At 54.1% G+C, this 17,882-nt stretch overlaps 1 protein-coding gene and 1 pseudogene across 2 annotated transcripts; one reads left to right on the forward strand and one right to left on the reverse strand.

Moving 5' to 3' along the window:
- The first annotated feature begins 363 nt into the window (after positions 1-363).
- On the forward strand, positions 364-11,733 carry EIF4A3 (eukaryotic translation initiation factor 4A3). Of its 2 annotated transcripts, none has more exons than XM_025999904.2 (12): positions 364-654; positions 2,586-2,658; positions 3,237-3,303; positions 3,738-3,800; positions 4,375-4,507; positions 4,703-4,783; positions 6,446-6,587; positions 6,968-7,106; positions 7,878-7,993; positions 11,057-11,164; positions 11,252-11,379; positions 11,509-11,733. In XM_025999904.2, the coding sequence occupies exons 1-12, from the start codon at positions 486-488 to the stop codon at positions 11,523-11,525; spliced, it is 1,236 nt and encodes a 411-aa protein (XP_025855689.1). In that variant the 5' UTR covers positions 364-485; the 3' UTR covers positions 11,526-11,733. The 2 variants fall into 2 exon arrangements, 1 of the variants encoding a protein (XP_025855689.1); XR_011999454.1 differs by having other exon boundaries at positions 428-654; positions 7,878-10,293; positions 10,369-11,164.
- Positions 11,734-16,134: 4,401 nt separating this feature from the next.
- Positions 16,135-17,460, reverse strand: LOC112920618 (dual specificity protein phosphatase 5 pseudogene; annotated as a pseudogene).
- Between the last annotated feature and the right edge of the window lie 422 nt (positions 17,461-17,882).

Consider the following 17,882-nt stretch of genomic DNA (forward strand, 5'->3'; position numbering starts at 1 on the left):
CCCCAGGTCAGACGCGCGGGCTCCCTTGCAGGGCGCAGGGGCCCGGGAGCTGCAGGTGCAGCGCAGCAGCGAGGCTTTGCAAGTTCGCGCTGCACCCGCCGCGGCGAGCGGGCGCCCTCTGCCCGGGCCTCGGCGGGAGGAGGGTGCGGAGGGGCAGGGGGCTCCGCGGGGCTCCCCGGGGCCACCGCCCCGCCCGCAGAGCCGCTGACCCCCCTGCAGACAACCCGCGCAATACGCGATCCCCGACGCTTCGGCCGTATTTATAGAGCCTGGGCGGAGCCCCGCCCCCAGCGAGATCCCGCGGCAGCTTAGATCTCGCGAGAGCGGCAGCAGCCCCCGCCCCTCTCACGCGGAGAGCGCCTCAGGGTCCCGACGCGCGCTCGTGCGCACGCGCGCGGTGACGTCAGTTCCTGGCGCCGGCGGCGCGGGGCCCTGCTTCCGCTTTCCTCCGCGGCGCGCGCTCCGCTCTCAGCCGACGCGGGATCATGGCGGCCGCGGCCACGATGGCGACCTCGGGCTCGGCGCGGAAGCGGCTGCTCAAAGAGGAAGACATGACCAAAGTGGAGTTCGAGACCAGCGAGGAGGTGGACGTGACGCCCACGTTCGACACCATGGGCCTGCGGGAGGACCTGCTGCGCGGCATCTACGCCTACGGTCGGGGGCCGCGGGGCGCGGGCGGGGAGGGCGAGGGCGCGGCCCGGGGTGGAGGGCGACCCCCGCCCGGCACCCTGCGCTCTGCCTGCGTCGGTGTCGGGGGGTTCGGCGGGTCGGCCCCGGGCGCTTGGGGGGCGCTGGCGCCGCGGATGGCGGGCAGGGGCCGGGCCCGCGCTGCCTGGGCCGCGAGGGAGCTCCGGGTACTTCGGGGAGCCGGGATGCTTCGGGCGGTGGTGATGGCTGCGAGGGGGCTGGCGGGGCTCCCGGGGGGCTGACCTGTGAGCCGGGGTCTGCACCGAGGAGCCCGTTGCACGACGGAGCAGCCGGTGCCGGTAGCCGGCAGCACGGAGCGGGCTGCTCTCCAGGGCCGGGAGGAAGCGCTCCGTGGTGGGAGCCCAGGGGCTACTCGGGAGCGGCAGGCAGGGCCGGATCTCGCCCAGCGCTCTGTGAGCTGACGGACAGCTCGCATTTTGTTCCTAAGTGCAGGGGGAAGCCATGGGGTTTGAAGCAGGGGGAGTGGCAACGCCGGGGTCTGCACCCTCTGTGTGTCCGTGCGCTAGAAGGGGCATGAGAGGTGAGGCAGGGGGGGTGATGACGTTGAGCCGGGGAGGGGTTGAGGATTCCCGGGCGTTGTGAGCGGCTGGTGGGTGCTGCTGGCGATTGCTCAGGTGGGGAGCCCTCGGAGCAGGGGAGTCTCGGGCCTGTGAGCCACCCGGTGCAGGTGCCGGGAGCCTGGGGAGACACCGTGTTGGGGGTCCAGATCCAGGCGATCCGCCTCTGTGCTGACGCCTGGGCCTGGAACTCCGTTTACCCGACAGTCCCTGGTGTTAGGGGACGTTACCACGGTGTAGAGCAGAGAGGGGATGGGCGGTGAGGCTGATGGTCCCACCCACCTCTTGGCCTCCCTGGCAGCCCTGCGCAAAACAGTTTTTAGTTTCCTCGCCTGTGTGCTTGCTTGGTTGGTCGCTATGAGGGTTTTTTAAATCATCCGTGTTACAGCTTTAACTTTAGACGGGAAGTCCGGGTGAGTTTTAAAAGGCTACCGAAGAGGGATCCCTGGGTGGCTCAGCGGTTTAGCACCTGCCTTTGGCCCAGGGCACGATCCTGGAGACCTGGGATCGAATCCCACGTCGGTCTCCCGGTGCATGGAGCCTGCTTCTCCCTCTGCCTATATCTCTGCCCCCCTCTCTCTCTATCATAAATAAATAAAAATTAAAAAAATAAATAAATAAAAGGCTACCGAAGAGTAACTAAGATATATTTTATGCACATGAGCTTTTGTTTACTTGGGAAATGTTTTTTTTTACCCTCTCCAAGTAGCCTCGTTCTAGAGTGATGTCGTAGCTGGTGAAGCTGCATCACACGTGGAAGGAGCGCAGCGGGCACTCCCCGGAACGGCCCAAGCCCTAGAGTCGTTGCCGTGGCAGACAGCACAGACAGGGTGTAGAGTTGATGCAGAGAGGAAAGAGGGGTGGCCCCGGTGCCACTGGATTCATTTTTCTTTCTTGTAGCGTAAAAAGTATGGAAATGATAAAAGAGCAGCGCAGGCTATCGTAATGTACGCAGTGCAGGAGAAATTGGAGTAAAAGATGAGCCTTTGCCATCCATTCTCAGGAGCACCACCATTAACATTTGGGTGGTTTTTTTTGTTTGTTTTTTGTTTGTTTGTTTTTTGTTTTTTTGGTAATCTAACTGGGGTCTCTGCGTTCTGCAACAATGTTCCTTTTATAGAGATTTTGTCTGTGCACATAAGATCTGTGTTAGTGTAAAAATACAGTTCAGCCCAAGTCATTCAGCAGCTATTTCTTGAGCTTTGGTGTGTTGGACTTTGGGCTAAGAGGGGTGGACGTGGGGGCTTAAAAAAAGATACCATCTGTGTCCCAAGGAGCTGCCAGTGTCCTCATGTTAGAACTTTCGCTTTGTTTTTACAGGTTTTGAGAAACCATCAGCCATCCAGCAGCGAGCCATCAAGCAGATAATTAAAGGGAGAGACGTCATTGCTCAGTACGTCACCGGTAGAGAATGGGGTTAGGTGCTTGTCAGCTGAGTACAGCGCTTTGAGGGGACCCCTGTTCTCCCTTTCCACATATGTGTCAGTAGCCCTTTCCTCAGCTTGAGCCACAGTGTCTTGTTTTTTGTTTTTGTGTCCTTTAGAAAGCTGTCATATTCTTAGCCAGCTTCACTTACCTAGCAGCTGGCATGCAGAATGGTGTAGCATACTCTCTTTAATGGCTTTATTCCTGATTTGTGTTAATTTTAAAGACTTCTTTACAAGAAAAGTTATTTTTGGAGGACGGTTATAGTCCAAAATTGCAGAAGAGAATTACATTTCTATAAAAGGGAGCCTCTTTTTTTGGAGTCTGTAACACCCGTCAGGGTTATAGATCCTGCGGCTCCGACTCCCCTAGTACAGAAGTTGCATCCTCCTGATCTTACCTTATTGCTCGTGACCCCACCCCGGGCGGTGGAGGAGGAAGCCGCTGTCCTGCAGCTGTCCTTTGGAGCACTGCTGTGGTGGGGTGAGGTGAGTGGGAACACATAGCCCATCCTTTTTCACCTCTTACCTGTGTTTTCTTGAACAGATCGCAATCTGGCACAGGCAAAACTGCCACCTTCAGCATTTCTGTCCTCCAGTGTTTGGATATTCAGGTAATTTGCCACTCTTCAAATGAACTTATCTTTAATCCTCAGAAATACTTTTGTTTCTTCTGTAACTGCAGTGTCCGAAAAGTCGGTTTTTAAAAATGTGTACTTAGTTGTACTGACTCAAATTTTTCATGATATTCTTAATTACACACTAATAGGAGAGCTAACTAATACGCTGTCCTAAGTTCCTTGTCAGCTAAATGGAGAGAGACATTTTTAGTGGGCATTCTTTTAGTGGGCAAGCAAGAATTCTGCCCAGTGAACCCCATGATGACTGGGTTCACACATGAACTTACGTTCAGGTTCCTTTGTCTCTGTTACAAATGAGATATGTGGTTAATGCGACGTGACATTCAAGATAGATCTGCATCTGACTTCGTGCAGTCTGCCTTGAGAATACTGAGGATTCTCTGTTTTCTGACAAATTATTTTACCAGGTTCGTGAAACCCAGGCTTTGATCTTGGCTCCAACGAGAGAATTAGCTGTGCAGATCCAGAAGGTGAGCCACTGAGAGTTAGTGCTGTATTCCCAAGTGCTGCTTTCTGGTTCAGGTGTAAAAGGTTGGCTGGTTGATTTAATCTAATCCTGTTTTTTGGTTCCCTCAAATTTTACTTCCTGATTTTTGGCATAAATCATTGTTATGTGAGTTGCTGGTTTATACTGAGTCATTTTTAGTGTAGCTGGTATGATTCCAGTAGCTTTTTGCAGTCTCAGAATAGTAGTTTTTTTTCAACAAAGAAATCATTTTAGTAGTTGTACTTTATATTAAGATGTTGTTAGAATTGTTTGTGAGTGGCTAAAATTAGGAGTTTTACGTATTTCCAGGGCTTTTTGTAATTAAAATGTATTTCTTTCATAATAAGAAACCAGTAAAATGAACTTTATTTTGGCATAGAAGCAGGAGGTTGGGTCTTTTTGTAGTTTTATGGTGTAAACAATGGAATAAGTAGTACTTGGTACGTCAGAGTAGAGATTACCTTCGCTTTGGGGAAACTTGGAGGTCTCTGACTTTGTGTGGTCCTGAGGTGAGGCCCCAAGGTGAGGCCCCAGACGTGACCCTTGTTTTAATTCAGGGTCTGCTCGCTCTGGGGGACTACATGAATGTGCAGTGCCATGCCTGCATCGGGGGCACCAATGTGGGAGAGGACATCAGGAAGCTGGACTACGGGCAGCACGTTGTTGCTGGCACACCTGGACGTGTCTTTGGTAAGTGCTTGTGGCGTTACAAGAAGTGCTTGAAGGACCCAGGACCGTTTCCATTTGCTGTGCTGTGTGGTAGAGCTTGCGTGCAAGTGATGTAAGAAGTAGGCAAGAGGCCTCAGAAATGCTCTGAAAACCAGGGGGAATGGCTGGCTGTTTCCTCGTGGTCCGAGGTCTAAGGATATCAAACTGATTCCACAGATATGATTCGGCGCAGGAGTTTGAGGACACGGGCCATCAAGATGTTGGTGTTGGATGAGGCTGATGAAATGTTAAATAAAGGTAGGAGTCACAAAAGCAGAGATTTTCTCTTGACTTTACTGTTAACGTGTTCACATCATGGAGCTGAAACATGGAGCTAATGCCAGTGTTCTCGGTGCTAGCAGATGCCCTCGTGCTCTCCGGGCAGCTGTGAACATGAAGCTTGCACCTGGCTCTTCTCTCGGGGAGCTGAGAGCAGTCACGGCCAGAACCACGGCATCTCCGCCCAGACTGGTGCAGCATTGCTCCCGCATGTGTGGGGCTCAGCACAGACGGGGAGGTGTGCGGCTGAGATGAGGCGTGTAGAAATGCTTACTGTGGGTTGTGGGGGGCACAACGGTGTGTCAGGGAAGCTAGATTTATGGCAACGGGGCGTCCCATTGTCTAGAGACTGTCATTTATTTAACTAGTTGTTCTGTTAGTTGTCTAGGCTGATTTTACTCTTTTACCAGTTAATAGGATAAATTTCTAGACTGGGACATGTACTTTTTAGGCTTTTCATGTTGTTTCTACCTGAATGTCTGAGGACAGATCTGTGATGCCTCTCTGTGTGGCAGTTGTGGCGTTAGTCCAGCGGTGAGGAAATGCATCGTGAAAATGTACCTTGAGCCCGGGGCATTGTTATGCGCAGCGACAGGCAGTGCTCCCTCGTGTCTCCCCGCTTGTCCTTTCTGCACACGCCCTCCCCTTTGGTCTCCACATCATACTGGGGGGTGTGGGGCGTCTCATAGACATCAGGGTCATCCAGGTGGAGGGAGCACTTGCCTCTCGGCGCTCATCTGCTACACGGGTGGGGCCCTAAATGGTTCTGATGTCCAGGTCCCTGGAGGCTGATGCTGTCCTGAGGGCTGCCCCCCCGGCCCTCCAGCCCAGGGCTTCTCACCTGAAGACTTTGCTCCTCAGCTGAGAGAGAGGCATAGTGACTGTGGGGCACTCAGGTGGCTCCTTAGTGTCTGAGGAAGCCATGGCTTGCCAGTGGCTCCTGTGCGCCTGTCCCATGGGCAGCAGTTCTCAGAGTGAGGTCTCCAGACCACCAGGGTTCACGTCATCTGGGAATTTGTTAGAAATGCAGATCTTGGGCTCTGATGTTTGTTACAACCTCAGTCTGTGAATGGGCTCTCTTGGAGGCTGGGGACCCCCTGTCTGGGCTTTCTCACACACACTTGCTGGCTCTGTCCTGCCTAGTCCAGGCAGAGATGGGGGCATGGTGAGTGACCTGTGGGCCAGGTCCCAACGATGGAGGTATAATTGACACATGGTGCGTTAGTTTCTAGTACACAACTGTAATGGTTCCATATATACATAGAAGATTTTTTTAACTGGAAGATTGTTTTATAAAAATCCAGATCTCTGGATTCTCTTAAATGTGGCTGATCTTACCCCAGCGGACACAGATCCTCACAGGGTGGCAGGAGCTGGGACTGAGGTCCTGACCGCCAAGAGGCAGCCGAGGTCGTGGATGACCCAGGGCTGGGGTTCTTTTGCTCTTAAGTGTTGGCACCCAGGCCTCTGGGTGGGGCCGTGATCCCCAGAGCCCACCTGAGAGGGGCGAGGAGCGGTAGAGAAGGGCAGGTGGATTTCCTGGCTCTGTGGAAGATTCCTCGGGAAACCTCACACCTCACAGTCGTCACTTCTGTGTCCAAGTGCAACCTTCAGACTCCCTGTGCCTCCTTCTGTGTCCAGGTTTCAAGGAGCAGATTTACGACGTGTACAGGTACTTGCCTCCGGCCACGCAGGTGGTGCTCATCAGTGCCACGCTGCCTCACGAAATCCTGGAGATGACCAACAAGTTCATGACGGACCCCATCCGCATCTTGGTGAAGCGGTAAGAACGCCCTGCTTCCGGGTGGTACAAAAACAGCCACGTAGCTTATATTTAAGCTTAAAACATGAAAATTCTTTGTTTTCTGGTTTGAGAAACCAGCTTTTATATGTGTATTCCCCCTTGGCCCAGTAATTCGAAATTTATAAACCACCTGATGGTGTTTGTCCGTCAGTGTTGTGGGGGTAAAATACGTAAAACAGGGGCTACCTAGTGGCTGTTAAAGGCTCAGACGGGTCAGCATGTGGCCCATATGGCGGGAGTGCTGACGGCCAGGAGCGGCGGGGGCTGCCGTGGGCCAGGCTAGGAGCAGTGCTCGGCTTGTGTGCGCCCTCAGGTCTCGGTGGGCGGATGAGTTCACAGCACTTGTCTGTATCTTCCAGTGATGAATTGACTCTAGAAGGCATCAAGCAGTTTTTTGTGGCGGTGGAGAGGGAAGAGTGGAAATTTGACACACTGTGTGACCTCTACGACACGCTGACCATCACTCAGGCCGTCATCTTCTGTAACACCAAAAGGAAGGTAAAGCAGTAGCTGCCTTGGCTGTTCAGTGTCCTTTTGGGCAAAACCGAAGGTTGGTTCTCAGAACGCAAGTCAGCCCTGCTCTGTAAAGGCTCAGAAGTGAACAGTCGGACGTATCCAGTGAAACCGAACAAGTATTGATGCTGGTCTCACGACTGAGGCTTGGGAGTCCAAGGTTTTATTTATTTATTTTTTAAAAGATTTTATTTATTCATGAGAAACAGAGAGAGAGAGGCAGAGACACAGGCAGAGGGAGAAGCAGGCTCCGTGCATGGAGCCCGACGTGGGACTCGATCCCGGGTCTCCAGGGTCACACCCTAGGCTGAAGGCGGCATTAAACCGCTGCGCCACCCCAGCTGCCCTAAGTGAGGAGGAAGGAGTCCGTGGTTTTAGGTGGGACCCAGGCTTCAGTTTTTTTGGGCACCCAAGTGATGATCATCTGCAGGCAGAGTGGAGAACCCTGGCAGCTTCTTTGAAACAAGAGGGGGAGTTGGGCCACTTTCCAAAAGAGATTCAAATTTAAATTTCAAATGAGAACAGTGAGAGGTTGTTTTTTTTTTTTTTTTGGAGAAATTTATATGGAACAAATAGGAGTTTTGCCCTGATGTGCGCCAGGAAAGTTTTCTGCCCGTCTAATAAAGATTAGTGTGAATTTTAAGAGCACTTGCTCTGTGAGTGTTCACACTGGTTCTGCAGGTGATCATGATAAAGTCCAGAACAGTCTGGTTTGGTTTCTGAGCTGACGGTGGCATCTGCTGATTTGATGTGCAGGTCGACTGGCTGACAGAGAAGATGAGAGAAGCCAATTTCACGGTGTCGTCCATGCACGGGGACATGCCGCAGAAAGAGCGCGAGTCCATCATGAAGGAGTTCCGGTCTGGTGCCAGGTGGGCCAGCTCCTCTGTCTGCACCCAGTCCCGCTGGTGGTGTTCCCCGTGCCCTCTGTCCGCCTGCCTTGCCAGGTCCCCCCATGGCCCCAGGCCCTGCCTTCCCGCCTGACGTGGGAACTGCTGCTGGTGCCCTAAGCTGGGTTAAGTGGCGGCAGCCTCCCCTGGCTAGGATGGCCGCCTTACTTGAAGGGTGTTTCTTTGTTGCCTGAATGAGGAGATTGTTCGCTCAACTTTCCATGATCTTTAACCCAATCCCACTGTGGTCAGAGGACGTGCATTGATGACTCGTATTTGGATATGCTCGGTGGCCCAGCACATGCTTATCTTTCAGATGCTGGGAGTGTGTGTCTGCGGGCCGAGTGCCTTACGGAGGCCACACACCACGTCCTGTGCCTACCCCGGAGGTGTGGATGGTCTGCATCCTTGCCTCTGTTTCTCTTAACCGTCTCCTTGGCATTGGGGGCACCATGGGTGCAGCACTTGGAGGCTTGATGTGCTCTTGCTCGATGCATCCTAAGGTCGGGTCTGTGGATTCAGAACTCCTCTGTTTACGGAGGAGCTGTTCTTGTCACGGAGGCGTCTGTGTCTCTGCGGCCACATCAGGTGGTCCCCTCGGAGCACCCTCACGCCCTTGGCCTTCTCTTTGCGGCCCTAAGCTGTGGTGGACTTGGTGCACAGAGCACATAGTGTGTTTCTGTTTGGGTTTTCTTTTTTTTTTTTTTTTTTTAAATACTTTATTTATTTATTCATAGAGACACAGCTAGAGAGAAAGAGGCAGAGACACAGGCAGAAGGAGAAGCAGGCACCATGCAGGGAGCCTGACGTGGGACTCGATCCCTGGTCCCCAGGATCACGCCCCCGGCTGCAGGCAGCGCTAAACCGCTGCGCCACCGGGGCTGCCCTTTGGGTTTTCTTGTAATCTAGTGGTGACCACAGTCTTTGTATCAGAGCCACTGGTCTGGTTTTGTTAATGTCGACACTGGTATGTATAATTTTATTTATTTTTTAAAAGATTTTATTTATTTATTCATGAGAGAGAGAGAGAGAGACAGGCAGAGACATAGGCAGAGGGAGAAGCAGGCTTCATGCAGGGAGCCTGATGCGGGACTCGATCCCAGGACTTGAGCCAGAGGCAGGTAGGTGCTCAACCACTGAGCCACCCAGGCATCCCACTTTTTTTATTTGGGATTTCTTCTTGGTATTCCTTTTTCCCAGTTCTTATTTTGGAAAACGTCTGTACCGCCGTGAGTTGAGTAGCCTTCTTAGCAAAGCGCGTGTGTCCATCATCAGCACCTGTCGTGATGGGCACTGGGGCCGTTGTCCTGCCTGCCAGGCTGGGAGCTCTGACTTCCCTGACCTGCCCTCCTGTGGAAACTCCACAAGAGGTCTTTGCTGTGTGACAAAATTATTTACTCAGTTACATATTTACCATTTGATTCTCTTTTCCTTTGTCTCTGACCTCTATTGGGGGTGGGTTTCCTTCTCCCTGAAGAAGTCTTTGTGTATTTAGTTTGGGGCTGCCAGTGACAAGATGTCTGGAAGTGTTTGTTTCACCTTGAAATGCCTCCTTCTGACGTCTCGAGGGAGGTATTTGCTGAGAGATTTCTAGGTTTGCTGTTGTTTCCGTTGGGAGGTCCCTGCGGTCCCCCTGCTGCCCCCTGAATGGTCTTTTTTGCTCTCTCTCCCCAGCTTCTACCCTGATGAGTATCCGTGTGGCTTTTGTCTTTTCTCCTGCTTGGCAGGTGTCTGACCCCAAGCCCAGCCCACCCTCCCAGCCTGGCTGGGGTCCTCTTCCTCTCCCCCTGGGGCTGGGCGTGTAGGTGGTGATGTGACAGTGACACCTTCCTGTTTTGTTTTGAACTCTTCTGGTTTGCTGTGTCCCAATACTGAGTGCCTCTAGACCAGCCGTGTTTGGTAGACCTGAAAGTCAAGCCATGTGTGTAACCTGAGATTCTCTGGTAGGCTCGTTAAAACAGATAAGGTGCAGGTGAAGTTGATTTTTTAATATATTTTCTTTAACCCGACGTGGCATGTCATTTCAATATTTTCAACATATAATTAGTGTTAAGAATACTAATTAAGGTTTGGGGATTTTTTTGCTTTCTTTTTGTATAAAGTGTTCAAAATCCTGTGTGTATCTTTTTTTTTTTTTTTTAATTTTAAATTATTTATTCATGAGAGACACACAGAGAGAGAGAGAGAGGCAGAGACACAGGCAGAGGGAGGAGCAGGCTCCATGCAGGGAGCCCGACGTGGGACTCAATCCCGGGTCTCCAGGATCAGGCCCTGGGCTGAAGGCGGCGCTAAACCACTGAGCCACCCGGGCTGCCCATCCTGTGTGTATCTTACACAACAAGAGCATCCCATTCCAGGGGCGCCCGGGTGGCTCAGTTAAGCATGTGCCTTCGGCTTAGGTCATGATCTCGGGATCCTGGGATTGAGCCCCACATGGGGCTCCCTGCTCAGCGGGGAGCCCGCCTCTCCCTCTCCCTCTGCTGCTCCCCCTGCTTGTGCTCGTGTGTGCTCTTGCGTGCTTTCTCTCTCACTCTCTCTGTCAAACAAAATCTGTAAAATAAAAACTAAAATAAAACCTCCTGTTTCCAGATCAGGCACACAGCAGGTGCTCGTGGACAGGCGGGCTGGTGGCTCCATGTTGGATGGTGCAGGCCTGTGGCATGTCAGGTCCTGTCCTGGCTGTAGGGCAGAGTGGTGCGAGCTGCGTTTCACGTTTGAACAGCCTGAACCCTACACCGAAGTCAGTGACGCCACCGTGACTGACTCCTTGCTAGGCGGAAGTAAAATGTCTTGCCTGGTTATTGATGTGGGACTGATATTCAACAAATCAAATCCAGTACAGTATGAGATACTTGAATCGTCTCATAGGTTGGGGTCACGTGGGAGCTAAGTACCGGATGTGCCTTTCCACGCGGGTCTGGTGTTGTCCCGGACGCTTCACACCTGCAGACGGCCCGTGTGAGGGGCGACCTGACGCGTTCACCTTGTAGCCAGGCTAAAACTTTCTGACTAGGGTGATGGCCTCAAGTACCTTCTCTTTTACAGCCGGGTGCTCATCTCCACAGACGTCTGGGCCCGGGGGCTGGACGTCCCACAGGTGTCCCTCATCATTAACTACGACCTGCCCAACAACAGAGAGTTGTACATACACAGGTACGGGGCTCCTCGTGGGTCTGCTTGTGGGCGGGTTCGGTGGCACCTTCTCTGCTGCATTTACTGAAGTGGTTCATTCTCTTGAAGAATCGGGCGGTCGGGCCGCTATGGCCGCAAGGGGGTGGCCATCAACTTCGTGAAGAATGACGACATCCGCATCCTGAGGGACATCGAGCAGTACTACTCCACCCAGATCGACGAGATGCCCATGAACGGTGCGTGCCCCCATCACTCTTCCTGTTCTGTTTGTTCGGCGGGGGGGGGGGGGGGTCTGGTGAGCCTCTGGATGAAGGCACTTCATCGTGTCTGTTCTATTCCTTAACGTATGCCTTCCTTTCCCTCAGTGGCGGATCTGATCTGAGGAGCTGCTGTGCTGACAAGGTGCTGGTGACCATCTGCCTGCCCAGTGCCCCGGCTGGGACGCGCTTAGGGACAGTGTCTGGGTGACGGGGATTGTGGGGCTCTCCGATGGACCCCGGGACGAGCCGTTGGTGTTCTTTTCTTACCCACATGTAAATAATGCAGTGCTGTGAGTTTTTTCATTAAATGTTTAAAACTTTTCCCATAAACTAACGTACGTGGTTTTTTTTAAAAAAATATTCCTTTGAGTAATCTCCGCACCCAGTGTGGGGCCTGAACTCGCAACCCTAAGGTCAAGAATCACCCGCTCCACCAACTGAGCCAGCGGGGGCCCTTTGATGGATGTTTCTTACGGTGCCACAGTCTTTTCTAGCACCTGCAGTGTGATCTTGGGCAGCAGGTCAGGCCTTTTGCCCTATTCTCTGGACTCTCGAGTGGTAAATGGAATGGTAGACACCTCTGCAGACGACCCCCGTCGGTCAGAATGATAGCACTGCAGACGCTCGGGTCGTGGACAGCTTCACCTACACAGGTCATCAGATGATTCTGTTTGTGAAGGGGTCTTCCGCTCTGAGCTCTGTCCCAGAGAGACCGTGCCCGGCTCAGGGCATTGTGTGCAGGGCGTTTCCGTGCTGGCGGCAGAGACTGTTGATGCTGCGGCCATGGCCATGGGCAGCAGCTGTCCTCGGTGCCGGGTCCCATGTCTTTGGGGCAGGAGGGAGGGAATCAGGAGGCGGAGTGAGACTGCAAGTACTTGTCTCTCAGGTGGCCACCAGTGTGTGCACCAGGTGCAGAGGGACAAGGTCAGGGGCCCTGGGCCGATCGCTGGAAGGAAGGACTTGCCGCCAGCTGTACTTCTGGACTAAGCACACCATGTTACGGTAGAGGAGAAAGGGGTACACGCGGGGTGTCGGCGGTGACCGGGGAGGAGACGGCAGGAAGCCAGCTGGAAGGTAAGACGCCTGAGAAGCTGAGCTCAAATGTTGTCTAAGAAAGATAACAACTCAGGTAGTCCGGAAAACGTCCAACCTCAGGTGGCCCAGGTGTGCTCTATGGCTAGCAAAGGTTTAACAACCCTAAGTGTTGCAAGGGTGTGGGAAACGTGGTGGTGGTGTTGATAGGTACAGACTTTCTGGAAAGCAGCCTGGCTCCGAGCAGGGGGAGCAATTAAAACTGAGGAAGTCATTTTCCCTTAAGCAGTAGTCTGGACTGTAGATGCACATGTGCATTCCCCACCGCGTACTACAGGACCGGAAGGGGGGTGAGTGCTGGGCACTGGGGGCTTGTAGGGGGGCCGCAGCACTTGCATTGGTGCGAGTAGGTGGGGGATGTTGGGAGGGCAGCTGGGACACTGGCATCCCAGCCCTAATGGGTGTAGCTGAGTCCCATGGCAGCCGAGCGCTGAGAGAAGGAACGGGGCTGCCATGCCCTGCCAGGCAGATGTTCAAAGCCATTCAACATTCAGTACTGCATTTTCAAATATTCAGTAGCTATTTTTAGTGATGAATAGCTAAAAAGTAGAAATAATCCAAATACCCATCCACTGGGAAGTGTGGTTAAGTGCCCATGATGAATATTATCTGGCAGGTCAGGGGAGCGTGGTGCTGACACCTGCCACAGCTCGGGGGAGCCTGCAACCACCTGCTCCGGGAGGGCTGCCGGCCACAGGCCACGTGCCGTGTGATTCCGTTTCTGTGAGATGCCCCAAACAGGTGAATTAGGCAGCGAGCAAGCCGGTGGTGGTTTACCAGGGGCTGGGGAGGGCGGCCGGGGAGGGCGTGCTCCGGGGAAGGGTTTCTTTGGGGAAAGACGGGAACGTTCAGGACTTAGATAGTGGTAGTGGTTGCGCGAGTCTAAATTCAGTAAACATCACTGGGTGGTAGGTTTTAAAGTGGTGAGTTGTGTATGAGCGGTACGTCTCAAAGATTAGATGGGGAATCGGACACATCCTCCAGTAAAATTATACTTAAAACGGGATGAACAAGGGGAAAGTAACTTGTCTGAAGTCCCAAGTTGACAGACTGTTAGATTGGGTTCTAAAACAAGACACAGCAGTATGCTGCTTACAAGAAACATGAAGGCGCAAGTAAGTGAGCAGTGAAAAGATGGGGGACACTTGTCACGGGAGCACAGGAACCACAGTGAGCCTGGAGCGGGCGTGTCCACTTCCGACAAAGCTTTTGCTGTCAAGAATGTCACCAGGGGCATAAACGGGAAGGTAGTTCGTCAGAAACAACGTGACAGTCCTCAGTGTGGACGCAACGCAAAACCGATAGAACTGCAAGGAGAAACAGACGAATGCACAATTGGAGTTGCCCTCAGGAACCCTGTTAGGATAAAGGCACAGGGTCCTCGGACGGTGGCTCTGGCGGGTACAGCAAGGCAGCAAAGAGGACAGAAGTCATCCAGGTGGAGAGGAAGAAGTCCTTACGCACAGATGACCCGATCCTTCGTGTGGAGAATCCTAAGGAGTCCGCAACACGGCCACTAGCACCAGTCACTGAGTTGAGGAAACGTAGCCCTGTACAAGGTCAATGTTCAAAACTCACTTGTACTCCTGCGTGCTAGCAGCGAACACCTGCGGAGGGAAGGGTAAAGGGTTGAACAGCAGCTCCAGATAGACCACGTCCTGGGGACCCATCAGACAGGAGGCGCGTGAGCTCTGTGCGCCGAAAACCACAGGACATCGCCGTGGGAAGTGACCGTGAGCGAGAGGTGCCGTCCTGACTGGAGGAGTTGGGGTGGTCCAGGTGTCGCTTCTCCCCACATCCTGCAGTCAGCACAGCCTCGATCAAAATCCCCCGGAGACCTGGGCAAAAATTGACAAGCTGCTTCTGAAATGTCTGTGGGAATAGGAAGGGCCCAGCAGAGCCAAAGAACCTGGGGGAGGCCAGCAGTGGCGGATTCCGCCTGCCAGCGGGGACACCGCGAAGTTACGGCGGCATCAGCATAAAGGCGGGCCCCGCACGGCCCTGGAACACGGTCCGACGTCTAGAAAGACCACAGGTTTATGGTGAGGGGTTTTCAACACGTGCTGCGGCGGGGACAGGATGCTGCTGTTAACAAGAGAGGCCAGAGCGGTCGGATGGCCACGTGCACAAAACACACCTTCGATCGTTCCTTCTTAACCATGTACAAAAAGTAGCTTGAGATGCGAGGCCCAAGAACTTCCGGAAGAGAGCCAGGAGAAAAGGCTTAGGGACCGCGAATGTGGCAAAGATTTCTTTAATAGGACGTGAATAATTATAAATCGGACTCCTCAAAGTTAAATCCTTTTATTCTTCAACGGGCATCGTTGTGAAAATAAGGCAAACCAGGGATCCCTGGGTGGTGCAGCGGTTTGGCGCCTGCCTTTGGCCCAGGGCGCGATCCTGGAGACCCGGGATCGAATCCCACGTCGGGCTCCCGGTGCATGGAGCCTGCTTCTCCCTCTGCCTGTGTCTCTGCCTCTCTCTCTCTCTCTCTGTGACTATCATAAATAAATAATAATAAAAAAAATTAAAAAAAAATAAGGCAAACCACAGTCTGGGAGGAAGAAGCATGAACCCGACGGAGGTCATACAGTCAGAGCACGTGGCGGCTGTTAACGTGGTGGGTGGAGCGACCCCCGAAGACGCCCAGGCCCTACTCTCTGGAGCCTGGGACCGTGTCACATTGCATGGCCAAGAGGAACTTTGCAGACGTGGCTAAAGATCTTGGGACGGGATCATCCTGCGTTGTCCACGTGGGCCTAAACTAATTGTGACCTTTTATTTTTTTTTTTATTTTAATCTTCTTATTTTGCACCATAAAAAACAACAGTAACACCCAGTAACGTACTGCTGTTCTTCACATTCATATGGATTTTAGGAAATTATTGCCTTTTCCCCTGGAGAGAGAAACCGCAGACAAAAAAAGAAGTACCACATTACAAAATCTGCTCGTGGCACCCATGGCCACCCCGTCAAAGGGGTGATTTTTGGTCTAAGGTCTGAAGAGCTCTTCGAATGACACAAGAGATGCTTTGAGGAGGGGGTGGCGAGAAAGGTTCTATATGAATAAGAATCATGCGAAGTCCAAAGTCAGGGAAGAACCCCCAGTGGAAAGGACACCCAGACAGGTCAGCGTCTTGCTACTTCGACCACCTGCCTTCACACGGGACCCAAGGGGAGTCTCAAAACCACGTGAGGGTTCAAATAAGCATCTCGATCCCGTCCCTCCGCACCCTGGAGGGGTTACTTTCCTGACTGGGTGGTGATCAGCTTGTGCCCTGAAGCAAGAGACCGATGCGGAGACTGCCAAAGTTCCAAAACTAAGGTGGAAATCGTGCTTCCTTCAGAACAACTTGGCTTCCTAACTGCCTTTTCTCCTGGTCCAGCAACCGCTCTCTCGCACGTTGCTGTGGGTATTCATTGCCTTGCGCTTGAAATGAAAAGGCGAGCTTGGAGGTGCAGGGCCTGGGCGGTCCTGAGAGGGCAGGGGGTCTGAAGTACAGTAGTCGGCACGCGCTGTGCTCTCATGATGGCTTGGCCTTCCTTCGGTCCCCAAAACCTATCCGCGCTGTACGTGTGAAGTTCGTTTGCAAGCCTGGTGACCACTCCCTGTCCCACTGGGGCGGCGGGCCAGTGAGGTGTTCAGTATGGCACAGGTATGAAATGTCCACAGAGTGTAAAAAAAGCAGAGTCATAGTTGTTCTTGAGGCTGGGCTGGTTCCCCCATCCCGGTTTTAGCAGGATGTGGCCGTGGCCATGGGGCTCCTGCCTAGCTGGAGACTGTCGAGTGGGTGGACGTGGGTGCCAGCACCGAGGTAGGGAAGGTGCAGTAGGAACCCTGCGCGTCAGGGCTCGGTGTCTGCAAATGGGCGAGGAGCGAAGAGCCGGCCGCCTCCCGTTGGCAGGAAGGAGCCGGAGGTGTGGAAGGTAGGATGTCGGACTCCTGCAGGAGCTGGCCCCGGAAGCCAAAGTTGGCCGAGACCACACTCCGCTGCTGCTTGGCGTAATCGAGGGCATCCTTCAGGCGGAACTGCCTGGCCTTCGTGAGATAAGCCATGCGGATGGTGGGCGAGCGGGAGATCCCAGCCTCGCAGTGGACCAGGACCTGCCTCCCTTGTCCCCGACACAGTCAAGTCTAGTGCTTCTTGAAAGCAGGAGCTGATGTCGGCTGTGTGGCTCTTCCACGCGGATCCATTTGTCGTGTGTGTGGGTCGTGCAGGACTCGGAAGTCCGCCGAGAGACATGCAGCAGGGCCGTGATGGGCAGGTTGGCGAGGAACTCACACTTGGGTGCACGGTAGGCACAAGGTAGAGGAACGGAAGGATTTCCACGGGGCCGCCCTGCTCGTAGGCTGGCCTGTAGCTGATGCTGAGCGCTGGTTTCCCTCGCTGGCTCACGAGGGCTTCCTCGGCGTCCGCCTTCTCTTGTGAAATGGGTCATACATCCACACAGCACTCAGGACATCCAGAGTCCCATAGCCCCCTTTGAGGAAGGAGACCCGCGGGCCGGGGCAGGCGGGCGAGCGGGGAGGTGAGCGCGATGCACGTGGTGCTCTCTGCGCGCAGCTTCTGGCACTGGTGGCTGCCCTGGGCGAGCACGACCACGGCCACCCCGCCGCCGCCCTCCTGCAGCAGCCACGCGTGCCGCCGCAGCACCGCCGAGTTGAGGTTGACGTTGAGTGAGCCGTGCACGCTCACGGCGGCAGAGGCCTGCTAGGGCCGGCGGTCAGGAGCACCACGCAGCGCGCCGCCGCCTCCTTATGGAGCATCTTGCGCAGCTGGTGCCCGTCGAGCGACGCGACCTTCATGCCGCTGCCACGTGGTCCCGCGCTGCGCGCCCCATAGGTGCCCATGGCCAGGGTGCCCGCCGGCGAGGCACGGGAGGGCGGCCCGCGAGGCTGCGGCCAGTCCACCAACTGCGCGAGTCCGGCACCGGCGCGGCCGCTCAACTCTTCTTTCCTGCCCGCACGCTCGGCAGCCCGCCAGGCCACTCGCCCCCCAGAAGCCTGTCGTGAGCTTTTAAAACTCAGTCATGTCCTCGGCATTAGTCGGGCAGAGTGGTCTGGTGGGCTCAACCCGCCGTCGCTGGACTTGAAAGCACCATGGCCAAGAGGAGCAGCAGCCTCTAGAAGCCTCGAACGACGTCTGGCTCACAGCGGGCCGGGACAGGCCTCAGAAACCCAAGCAACAGAAGTGAGCGAGGAAGCAGATTCTCCCCCAGAGCCCGCGGGAAGGAAGCAGCCCTGCTGCCACCCGACTAGCCACCCTTCCGGCCACCAGCGGCATGACGAAGTCAGTCTGTGCTGGCTTTGGCTGCTGAGTTTGTGGTGACTTGTCACAGTGGCAATGGAGAAGCGCTGAGACACATAAACAACGTAATGCGACTTC

The sequence above is a fragment of the Vulpes vulpes genome, chromosome 2 (genome assembly GCF_048418805.1).
Source record: "Vulpes vulpes isolate BD-2025 chromosome 2, VulVul3, whole genome shotgun sequence".
NCBI classification, from domain to species: domain Eukaryota; kingdom Metazoa; phylum Chordata; class Mammalia; order Carnivora; family Canidae; genus Vulpes; species Vulpes vulpes.

Excerpts from the sequence above, each read along its gene's own strand:
- EIF4A3 (XM_025999904.2), top strand. The coding sequence starts at position 486 with ATGGCGGCCGCGGCCACGATGGCGACCTCGGGCTCGGCGCGGAAGCGG. Across the intron at positions 4,784-6,445 it reads TGATGAAATGTTAAATAAAG|GTTTCAAGGAGCAGATTTAC; the intron begins GTAGGAGTCACA and ends TTCTGTGTCCAG. Across the intron at positions 11,165-11,251 it reads AGAGAGTTGTACATACACAG|AATCGGGCGGTCGGGCCGCT; the intron begins GTACGGGGCTCC and ends ATTCTCTTGAAG.